This window comes from Vipera berus, assembly GCF_964194415.1.
Source record: "Vipera berus genome assembly, chromosome: Z".
NCBI lineage: Eukaryota > Metazoa > Chordata > Lepidosauria > Squamata > Viperidae > Vipera > Vipera berus.
Window position 1 is genome coordinate 18,079,216 of NC_138205.1, and position 11,822 is coordinate 18,091,037.

The window sequence follows — 11,822 nt, forward strand, 5'->3', positions numbered from 1 at the left end:
CTTGCTTAGCAAGGAAATTCTGGTCTCGGTTGCAGTCATAAGTTGAGGACTACTTGCAGTGGGGAAAAAACTATATATATGACCTGTCATTTCTTATTAACATGTGGAAAGATTACTGTTTGCAGGTGCATAAAGCTGGAGAAATTGGGCTTTTTGGATATGGAGGAAAATAAAATAAGATGCCATTTCCTGTCAGAAAACTAAATACGGTGCCAGTAACAGTAAAGCCATTGTGTGCTGTTTGAAAAGGGGACATTGAACCTCTCCAATCAGGAATTGATTTAAAAAAACAGCAGTTGGTAGTTCTTCCTCTCGAGATCCGAAAAAAGCAAAGATGGTTTTGCAACCCAATTTTTGTCAAATCTTTGGGGAGAACGTTGAGGGAAGCATGCTTGGTGAGCTGTTTCTTGGTAGCGATTCCAACTATCTGAGTGAAAGGAGAAACCATTTGAGGCCGCATCCCCAGAAGTGGAAAACAGGTTCCTTCGTGCCGCTTCTTCCACTGGTCTGTGGAGGATCAGGAAGGTAGGAAAGGGTGAGGAAGAACTTTCCGTTGGATGGTGGAGCTTCCTGGAAGAAGCCAGAACTGAAAACAGTTTTCCAACATGAGCATCAGCAATTCCATAGGTGGCTTGGAAGACTTCCACTAGCTGGAGAAGGAGGAAATGGGAAAAAAGGGAAAAAGAGAGAGAGACAGAGACAGAGAGAGACAGAGAGAGAGAGAGAGAGAGACAGAGATGGTATTTATAGCAAAGGAAGTGGTAGAAGGTCTTCAAAGAAGGAAAGAGGTCCCCATTAGTAGGGCTGGAGAGACTGGAGAACGTAGTCTACAAGCAAAGGCCAGGCTCCTTCTCCACCATGTTCTATGGCAGGTCTAGCAAGGTGATGTTGATATGTGCATGTGTTCGGGATACTTGATGGCTGGTGGGTAGTTCTGAGTCATCTGGATGGAAACATCGCTGGAGATGTCAGAGGGACTGCGTCCACGGTGCCACACTTCAGGGTGCAAGAACTGACCCGAGTAGTCAGAACAGTCGCTCAGGCGTGGACGGTAAAAGGCCGGGTGCGGGCGGTACATTTCCTCTTCGGCGTAACGTTTGGTGAAGAGGTAGACAGACATCACACCGGCGCCCTGCAGAGCAGTGACAAAAGGAAGGATTGAGATTAGGACAGAGACCGATGATCAGCCATCATCCAAGTCACATTACCAGATAGGGATCGCCAATATTAGGAACTCTGAATAGGACACCTTCCAGATGGGAAAGCTATTATGGAGAACAAAACACAATGAAAAATAGTTTTCACTGTAGTTGTGAACTTTACATTCTGAGGGCGAAAGTTCATTCTCTGAGCTTGTAGATTGGTTTCTGAAAGTTTCCCTACCAGGCTAGGTAACATCTTCAGCAGAGTTCAGGGGATGTCAGTGTCACTGAGTTCATCAAAGCCTGGCGCTCCACCAGCCATTCCATCAACAGACACATCAACCTACAACCAGCCTACAAACCTCTCAGAATCCAAATCAAGCACAAAGCCAACCAGAGACAGCACCGACTCCCAACCAACCCACATAAGCCCCCCACCAGTACTTCACTTCCCAATGGCCTTCACCTGATGTAACCTCCCCATCACAAGACCCATCACAAGGCCCTCATTTGACACACGCACACCTGACCCCATCACAAGACCCTCACTTGACACCCCCACACCTGACTCATCACAAGACCATTACAGGACCCTCATGACTCGCCCACACCTGTCTCATTACAAGACCCTCACTTGACACCCCCACACCTGACCCATCACAAGACTCATCACAAGACCCTCACTTGACACACTCTCACTTGACCCATCACAAGTCCCTCATTTGACACCCCCACACCTGACACTATTACAAGACCCTCCTGACAGCCTCACACCTGACTCATCACAAGACCATTACAGGACCCTCATGACATTCCCACACCTGACTCATCACAAGACCCTCACTTGACACACCCCCACCTGACCCATCACAAGACTCATCACAAGACCCTCACTTGACCCATCACAAGACCCATCACAAGTCCTTCTTTTGACACCCCCACACCTGACCCCATCACGACCCTCATTTGACACCCCCACACCTGACCCCATCACAAGACCCTCATTTGACACCCCCACACCTGACTCATCACAAGACCATTACAGAAGGGCTTTTCAACCAGTGGTACAGGTACCACCTGTGGTACATTGGCACCTGGCAGGTGGTACGCACCCATCCTAGAAAAGTGGTAGCAGGGGAATGAGCTGAACCAGTGGCAGCACCGCACAAGCCTGAGTGAGAGATGGCTGGAGCGACAGGGCTGTCAGGGCTCAGTGGAAGCCCCAGAATCAGTGCCAGGCTCCAGCTGGAGCTCGGCGCTGATCCCGGCACATCTCCTGAACCCAGAAGAAGCACTGATCAGCTGGAATGTTGCAGCACCTCCAGGGTATTGTGATTTACATTCAGATGCTTGGCAATTGATTCATATTTATGACGGTCACAGTGTCCCAGGGTCATGTGAAGTGACCAAAACCTGCTGCAACCACCCAGCAGACAAGGGGAATAAAACCAAACACCTGACTCCCATCAGAAGACCCTCACTTGACACCCCCACACCTAACTCATCACAAGACCATTACAGGACCCTCATGACACCCCCACACCTGACTCATCACAAGACTCATCACAAGACCCTCACCTGACACACTCTCACTTGACCCATAAGACCCATCACAAGACCCTCATTTGACACCCCCACACCTGACCCCATCACAAGACCCTCACTTCACACACTCACTTGACCCATCACAAGACCCATCACAACTCCCTCACTTGACCCATCCACACCTGACCCATCACAAGACCCCTAAACTCTGCTGAAGATGCTACCTAGCCTGGTAACAAAATGTTTGGAAACCAACCCACAAGCTGGGAGAACGAACCTTCAGCCTCATCCTAAACCTGAGCTACAGATATTCGCCGCTATTGCAAACCTTACACTCTATGGGGATATCGCGGCATTTGCGTGTACAACCTTCTTTGCATAGATAATCCTTGACTTAACAACCACAGTTGGGACCAGAATTTCCATTGCTAAACAAGGTTTCTGTTAAGTGAGTCACACCTGATTTCATGACCTTTTTTGTCACAGTTGTTAACTGAATCACCTATAAAGAACGGTTGCAGGAATTGGGTATGTCTAGTTTAATGAAGAGAAGGACTAGGGAGTGTGTGTGACGATAGCTGTGTTCCGATATCTCGGGGGCTGCCACAAAGAAGAGGGAGTCAAGCTATTCTGCAAAGCGCCTGAAGGCAGGACAAGAAGCAAGGGATGGAAACTAATCAAGAAGAGAAGCAACCTAGAAATAAGGATAAATTTCCTGATCGTTAGAACAAATAATCAGTGGAACAACCTGCCTCCAAAAGTTGTGGATGCTCCAACACTGTACATGTTTAAGAAGAGATTGGACAACGATTTGTCTGAAATGGTGTAGGGTCTCCTGCCTGAGCAGGTGGTTGGACTAGAACAGAGGTCCCCAACCTTTTGGGCACCAGGGACCGGTTCCGTGGAGAGAGGTTTGTCTGCAGATCAGAGGGGATGTGGTTTTGTGTGCTGCCTGCATCCTGCGGATGGGGCTTTTCTTGTTTGTGCGGACCAGTTGCTGGCATGCTGCGCCCTGGTACGGGTCCACGTATCGGAAGTTGTGGACCCCTGGACTAGAAGACCTCCAAGGTCCCTTCTAACAACTCCAAGGTCCCCTCTGTTATTGTCTTTGTCTAGATATATTCACAAAGTTAAAGCTGCCACAGCATCGCTGTGGTTAGTTGTGGTCATGTGACTGTGATTTCCTTTTTTTTCTCCCCCAATAATTTTATTAAAGATTAGATTATGCAACTGCAAAATAAAAAAAAATATTAAAAATTAAAAAGTGCAGAGAGAAAAAAGGGGGAAAGGAAAGAGAGAGTAGGAAAAAGAAATTGTGTGATCATTATTTCCAATGCTCTCTAGCTCCCCTTCCCTCAATGGGGAAGCCGGCAGGAAGTCAGAGGTTGTTCTTGTGGTCATTCTGTTTCTTTATTTAGGTAAGGAAATACTTTGAAGAGATGACTCAATGGGTCATGGCTTGTCTTAGTTTTAGTTTTAGTTTATTCAATTTGTATACCGCCCTTCTCCCGAAGGACTCAGGGCGGTTAACAGGGCATATATAAATAACAATACAAAAATTAAAAAGAAATTAAACAAATGCCCAATTAAAAATTACAATAACAATAAAAACAGTAAAAAACCCGTTAAATAACCCTAATGAACCCCCCTCAGGCCAGACCAGCTAGTTCAAATAAGTGGGTCTTCAGCCCGCGCCGGAAGGAGCGAAGGTCCGATGCCATCCGGAGCTCAACCGGCAGTTGGTTCCATAACGCCGGAGCGCCCACAGAGAAGGCCCTCCCCCTGGGGGCCACCAGTCGACATTCCCTGACCGGAGGCACCCTGAGGAGGCCCTCTCTGTGGGCACGCACAGGGCAGAGGGGAGTTGACGCCGGCAGCAGGTGGTCCTCGAGGTACCCCGGACCCATGCCATGTAAGGACTTAAAGATCATAACCAAAACCTTGTATACCTTTAGGGTACTGTTGCTGGATCATTTTGGAACAAGAGGAAAACTACTGTTAAGATGGGTACAGTTAACCATGACAATATAAGGACATTGTTTGCCCAAAGAGGAAAATGATCAGAATACGATTCTGCTTTGATGAACACAACTTGTCCTACACAGCCTCTGGAACACATAAAGTGGCATTAAGAAGAGAGATTACAGCAGAGGGTGCCATGCAGAAGACTCCTTTAAGCCTGGAGCCAGCCTTGTGTGTCCTTGTGAAGACAAACTGACGTTTCCAACCCCTTTGAAATGCAAAAAAAAAAGGTATTCCAAGCAATCAGCATTACTGCCAGTTGTTCTACGGGAGAAACAGAACTGATTCTTGCAAGATTAGTGCAACAAAACAAACAAATGGACGTCAACCAGGCCCTGGTTCTTGGATCTTCTGTCTTTGTAGAGGATTACAAGTGGTCCTCAGTTTGGGACTGCAATGGAGTTGGCCCATCATGTTTGTAAGTCATGACGGTCGTAAAAGGGGATACTACTGGGCCGCAGCCTCTTCAAAACTGGGCCACACGAGAAATGGGCAAACACACGCAGGTGAAGCCGCACTCGTGTGAGTGGCAAGCAAGTGCGCACAGGCGTGTGAAGCTCATGCGAGCGGAGGACTTTTGCGCTCACACACAAAGGTCCATCCTGTGGGAATGCAGCTTCGCACGTGAGCGCCTGCCACTCGCACAGGGGGGAGCTTCACTCACGCACGAAGCTCTATTTGTGTGAGGTCTATGACAATTTGCCGCAGCCAACTGGCTGCAGCCAACTCACCTCGGCTAACTTGCCGTGGCCGACTCGCTGCAGGGCAACTTGCTGTGGGACATGAGTTAGCCTAACATCAAGGAAATGGTGAAACAGAATCATTGAGGAAAGGATGCCAAAGGAGGGACAGAAAGAAATGGGAATGACAGAAATTAAAATATTTTTTAAAATTTATTTTAAATAATTAAGTAGAATTGTTAAATGGTCCCGGCAAGGAGTTGTCCCATGGCGAGTTGGCTGTGCAGCAAGTTGGCCGGGGCGAGTCGACTGTGGCCAGTTGACCTATTCCAATTTGTGCGAGCGGAGGGCGTGCGTGTGTGCATGCTGCTCACACAAATGGAGCTGTGCACACGTGTACGCATGCCACTCACACACAGACATAGAGCACCGGGCCACCAAGCTGGTAAAGTTGGGGACTGCTGCTCTGCATACAACCAAAATTGGGGCCAGAATTTTCATTGCTAACCAAGGTGCTCGTTAAGTGTGTCGTGCCCAATTTTATGACCTTTTGACCACAAGCTATTAAGTGAATCGCTGTGGTTGTTAAGTGCATCCGGCTTTCCCCATTGACTTTGCTTGTTGGAAGCCAGCTGGGAAGATCACAAATGGTGTGACCTTGGGAATGCTGCAACTCTTGTAAATACCTGCCCAATGGCCAATGCCTGAATTTTGATCGTGTGACCCCGGGGATGCTGCAGTGGCCTTAAATGTAAGGACTGTTATAAGTAACTGTTTTCAATGCCAGTGTAACTTCATGTCTAAATGAATGGATGTGCGTTGATGGTTACTTATACAGCATTGCTGTGTGAGCTGCACTGACTCCCAACTGCTTTCCAGGTACAATTGAAGGTGCTGGCTCTATATGGCATACTTGGGCATATACAGGTATATTTTTGTAAAAAAAAAAAGTCAGCAACTAAAAATAAAGATATACGTGCTTGCAAGAGACCAGGATTTTCTGTTTCTGTGAGATGTGGGGGAAAAAAAGAATATTTAAAGATGCCCCGGTAGCTATGTAAAATAGCTGTGCATACAGGTAGTCCTTGAATTATGACCACAATGGAGCCTGCCCATCATGGCTGTAAGTCACGACAGTCTTAAAAACAGGCCATCCGTGTGACCAACCCAATTTTGCAATCTTTTTTTGTGGTGATTGTTAAAGTCATTAAGCAAACCTATGGCTCCTATGTGCTAGTAGTTTCATTGAAAAACCGGAAGTAAATGTCGGATTTTTGGCAAAAACATCATAAAACGTGGTCAGGTGACCATGGGACGCTGCAAATGACTGTAAATGTGGTCACATGACTGCAGGGAAAGTGGTTGTTGGAACTTCAGAACCAGGGATGGTGCGTTGTAACTTCACATGGTCACTAAGCAACTGGTCGTAAGTCGAGGTATCTTTATAGCTACCATTTCTGTTTGAAGGAATGGCCAGAATAACAATAACAACAACAACAACAACGAAAACAACCACAACAAAAAGCTGAGGATGGCAGGCCCAGTAGACAGGAAGTCTTGCATCCCATCACAAACCACGCACTGTCGGGTCCAGGAAGCCTCAAATTTGCCTGAAATAAACCAGAGTGGCAACATAGTTTGTATGTTGGGCTCTACAAGTCAGAAGAGGAACAACAATGCAGTGGTGTGATGCAAACGAAGACTTGCTTGGGGATCTATCGTTAGCCTCAAAGTGAGTGAGGTGGGAGAGAGTGACTTAAGACACTGTGGTTCATATCTCACAGTCCATGGATCAGATTCTGAAATGCTGTTCAGAAATCCTTCTTGTTGCTGTTTTAATGTGGAGATTGCTGGCAGCTACACCACACGAGCCTTTTCCAGCCAGCTGGTAAAGGAGGCAAGCAATTCCTTCTGCTCCAACTCTAAGCTTGGAAAATGCTATCGGAGGCACACCGGATTCACACATTGCAGTGAGCCATGATTTTTAAAATCACACTTCGACAGCCGAAACCTTTTGCTCTCTTGTAAGAAGTGTACCGATAGAACAACAATGCAGACAAGCTAAAGTGGTGGTGGGCTTTAGAAAATACTGTAACTCACAACGGCAAGTGACCTAACACATAGTTCATTGTGTCCACACAACCCACTAAGCCCAAACCAAACTAATCGCATTTTTGACTCAGCAGTAAGATTATGAAGGGCACCGAACAATGAGTGGTGCCTACTGGAATTGAGGGGTTTGGGGATTCTCTTCTGTACCTCTTTGAGCAAGAAAGAAGAGGCAGCAAATGCGAAGGACCATCCATAGCGATACTGGAAATACTGCTCCGAGCCACTGGGACGGTTCATCACTTCGTCATTGATGCTGGAGATGTACAGGACCAGGCCCACCACCAGGGACAGCCCTGAAGAAGAGCAGAGAAGACAAAGGTTGGGACTGGGAGAAGAAACACAAGGCAAAAGGGAAGTTATCTCACTTCTACCAACTTTCAGGATGGTGGCTTGTAGAAGGTTCATTTGGGGTTGAATTGTGGTCCAATCTCTGCAACTGTTCCTTAGCCAACTAAAGGTCTTTCATGTTTAGCTTTGTGGGGAGATTGCTCCTGGGCAGATAATGCTCCCCCCCCCCGTCCCATCCCCACTGTTAGCTTCCTCTCAATGAGGACAACCTTTGCTCTGGATCACAATGGTGTTCCCAAAGTATAGGTTGGATGCTATTCTCAAAAGCTACCCAACGAGCCACTGAAAGTCAAGGGCGTTTCTTGTCTCTTTCACAGCTCCAAGCTAGACAGCATGTAGCATAGAAACACTGACATATACAGGTGTGCTTCCAGGGCAGGGCGGGACAGCATACCGCTGTACAGATTTGTGGAACAGTTTTACGGATTTCTACCACTTTCTCTTCAATGCCAACACCACGTTGTAGACTTAATATTAAAATAACTCCTGGCAATGTCTTGCAACTACCGATCTTCAGCATCCCTTGGTACTCTTGCACCAGAGAAGCGCAATTTGCAGCTGCAGATAATAACAATAATAATAATAATAATAATAATAATAATAATAATAATAATAATAATAATAATAATAATAATAAGAAGAAGAAGAAGAAGAAGAAGAAGAAGAAGAAGAAGAAGAAGAAGAAGAAGAAGAAGAAGAAGAAGAAGAAGAAGAAGAAGAAGAAGAAGAAGAAGAAGAAGAAATAATGTGCAATTTGGACGTGCTGCTTCTTTCCTGTTTCTTCATTTTAGGTCCTGTTGTCTTGGGGTCCCAACTAACTCTAGAGGCAACATCCCACAGGTGCTTTTTCTAAAAGGCAACTGGATTTTCTTGGTTGTTTTTTTATTATTATCGTGTGTTTGAAAACATTTTGCTTCTCATCCAAGAGAATTCTTCAGTACTAACTGAACTGAGTTAGACCCGAAGAAGCTTCTTGGATGAGAAGCGAATGTTTTCAAACAAAAGAAACAAGAAAGTCCAGTTGCCTTTTGGAAAAAAGCACTTGTGGGACAACCGTGACCTGGATGATTGAGAATTTCTGTAGACATCTGGAGGCAATACTGCTTATTCTGCTTCTTTTGCCCCTCCCTCTTGCTTCTAACATAGATGTTGCCTAGACGTATGAAAAGAATAGAATACTTTATTTGGCTAAGTATGTTTAGACACAAAAAGCGTTTGTCTTTAGTGCAGAAGCTCTCACTGTGCATGCAAAGCAATAGAACAGTGATGGCGAACCTTTTAGAGACCGAGTGCCCAAACTGCAACCCAAAACCCACTTATGTATCTTCGGGTGCCGGGTGGATGTGGCCCATTGGGTGGGTGTGGCCCACTGGGTGGGCATGGCCCATTGGGTGGGTGTGGTTGCGGTGGTAACGGCAGACTGGGTGGGACTAAAAAATTCAATTAATCAATTTCAACTTTGCGAGATTTTTTTTTCCCCCGCGAGAAGTTGAAATTCATTGATTGAACCTTTTTTTTTTGGACACGGTGGCGGAGGCCTAAAGTGAAAAGGTTTTATAAAACCCAGCTGAAGGCCTAGGACTGGGGCGATGGTGCCTGTGCCCACAGAGAGGGCTCTGCGTGCCACCTGTGGCACGCGTGCCATAGGTTTGCTACCGTGGCAATAGAGTAATAATACTCATAATATGATACCAATAATGGGTAGTGGAGAAGATGAGAAGGATAATACTCAAACTACAGCCATATAACCTGAGTAAATATACTTAGACATAAAAAAAATACTGTGAGGATTAGGTGTTCAGCGGAGTGATGGCACGAGCGAAAAAAACCTGTCCCTGTGTCAAGTTGTTTTAGCATGCAATGCGCCCTATAGCACCATCCTGAGGGAAAGAGTTGAAACACTTCATGTCCAGGATGTGAGGGGATCCGCAGACATCTTCTCAGCCCTCCTTCTCACCCATGCAATACACAGGCCTTCTATGGAAGTCAAGCTGGTTGTAATGGTTTTTTTTTCTGCAGTTCTAACTACCCTAAAAGAAAATGGTAACCATTTTCTTTTCTCTCTCCATTTCCTCCTCATGATGACTGCAATTCCAGCAAAATTGTATGAGGAATCAATACGACCAGGCAGTGGAGGAAATGAGAAGGGGTGAACTGGTGCCCACCTGAATTGGCCAATTGGTGCTGGGCTAATTCCAACATCTGGGGCTCCAGGCACTGTCATCTAGGAAACTCTGCTTGGAATGGTGGGAAAGCCCTCTCCTGTCAGTGGGGTGTCTATCCCCTCTGTAGGATGCCCTCTGGAGACTTAGACCAGCTTGAACAACAACTGGTCTCTAGGTGGCAGAGAGGACTTGAGCATCCCTATCCCACCCTTGTGCCTGACAATGATTGTTCAGAGTGCTTCTTAACACAGGTTTAGTGCTCTTTTAGACAAGCACTAAACTCATATTCAGCGTCAGCCTTGACCAGGAGTAGGCAACCTTGGCTCTTTCATGACTCGTGGACTTCAACTCCCAGAATTCCAGAGCCAGCATGGCTCAGCCTGGAAACCTCTCCCTTTCCCCTCAGCATGGCTGGCTCAGGAATTCTGGGAGTTGAAGTCCACGAGTCATAAAAGAGCCAAGTTTGCCTACCCCTGGCCTGGACCAAGAGCTGACAGTTGGGAGGGGTTTGCTGGGCTGTGAAGCAGCAGAGACTAAGCGAGCAAAAGATGGATTGGGTACTCTTCCCTTGCACTGATCAGTTGTCAGCAGTGCAAGTTTATCCAGGTTTTTAAGACAGGATACTCGGTGAGTAAAGAACCTTTTCTTCTACCATCTCTACCAACCCAGTGGGGCAAGTTCTGAAAAAATGCCTAAGCCCCTGAGCCAAAGTCGTCACCCACAGCAGTGCCGCAACTCAGATTTATATCTCCAAAAGAAACAGAAGGAACAAGGAACTGTTGGGTGATGACCATGAAAAAAAAGCAAATTTCCTACTACCAAACACACAACACACACCAGAGGCCTTTAGTCCTAAAATCTTGCATTTCCACAAATACTGGTAGTTCTCCCTGAACGATCCGCAGTGGGATCTGCACTTCCATCGCTAAGCAGCACGAATGTTCAGCAAGACATTTTGTGACTGCAGTGAGCTTATAACCTCACTTTCACCAGGGTTGTTGAGTGAGACATCACATGACCACAACTTGTTATTTTACTGCCAGGTTTGCCACTGACCTTGCCTATCGGGAACCAGCTGTGAACTACATAAATGGCGATCATGTGACTGCAGGACACTGCGATGGGTGGTAAACCCACTGGCTGCTAAGCACCCAAATCTCAGTCATGTGATCACAGGGATGCTGTGACCATTGCAAGCATGACGTTACTTTTCCAGCGCTGTCATGACTTTGAACAGTCACTACACAGGGCAGTCATTAAATGAGGACTGCTTGTAGAGTCTTTTGAACTCCTAGAAGCCTCAGTTAATATGACAAAGGGCATGATTTTCACAGATTTTCTATCCTGTTTTGCAGACCCTATACTCCCCACTCCTGTGGGGCTTTGGAGCGAATTTTAAAAGCACATGGGAAGGGTACAGAGGAAAGCATTTCCTAATCCTTTTCCATTAATTAAAAGGCAAATCTGGATACCATCCATCAACGTCCATTCATTTATTTACCAAATTAGCATACTATTTTTTTCTGTTCAGATCCAAACATTTAGGGTAGCTTTAGGACAGAATTTAAAGTCTCTGTCCTCTCTTTTACCACCCCACTTTTTTAAATTTAAAATGTAAGTTATTGACCTCTGTATCTGTCTTGGACCTGACAGCCTTATTGATCATAAACGTTTTGCTTTGTGCTGTTTGTTTGTTTGTTTATTAAATTTATATGCCACCCTTCTCCCTAAGGACTCAGGGCGGCTCACAACAATAAAAAATTTAAAAACATAGAATACAAAGATTAAAAAAGAATTAAACAATAAAT

At 45.9% G+C, this 11,822-nt stretch overlaps 1 protein-coding gene across 1 annotated transcript in view; it reads right to left on the minus strand.

The window, feature by feature from the left end:
• Positions 1-874: 874 nt before the first annotated feature.
• Positions 875-11,822, minus strand: part of LOC308677584 (voltage-dependent calcium channel gamma-7 subunit-like) — a gene marked incomplete at both ends in the record, with an annotated part of 31,358 nt that continues 20,410 nt past the window's right edge. The window contains 2 exons of the mRNA XM_081344124.1: positions 875-1,132; positions 7,649-7,794. Of these exons, the coding sequence (XP_081200250.1) occupies positions 875-1,132; positions 7,649-7,794 (404 nt within the window). The remainder of the gene's footprint in view (positions 1,133-7,648; positions 7,795-11,822) is intronic.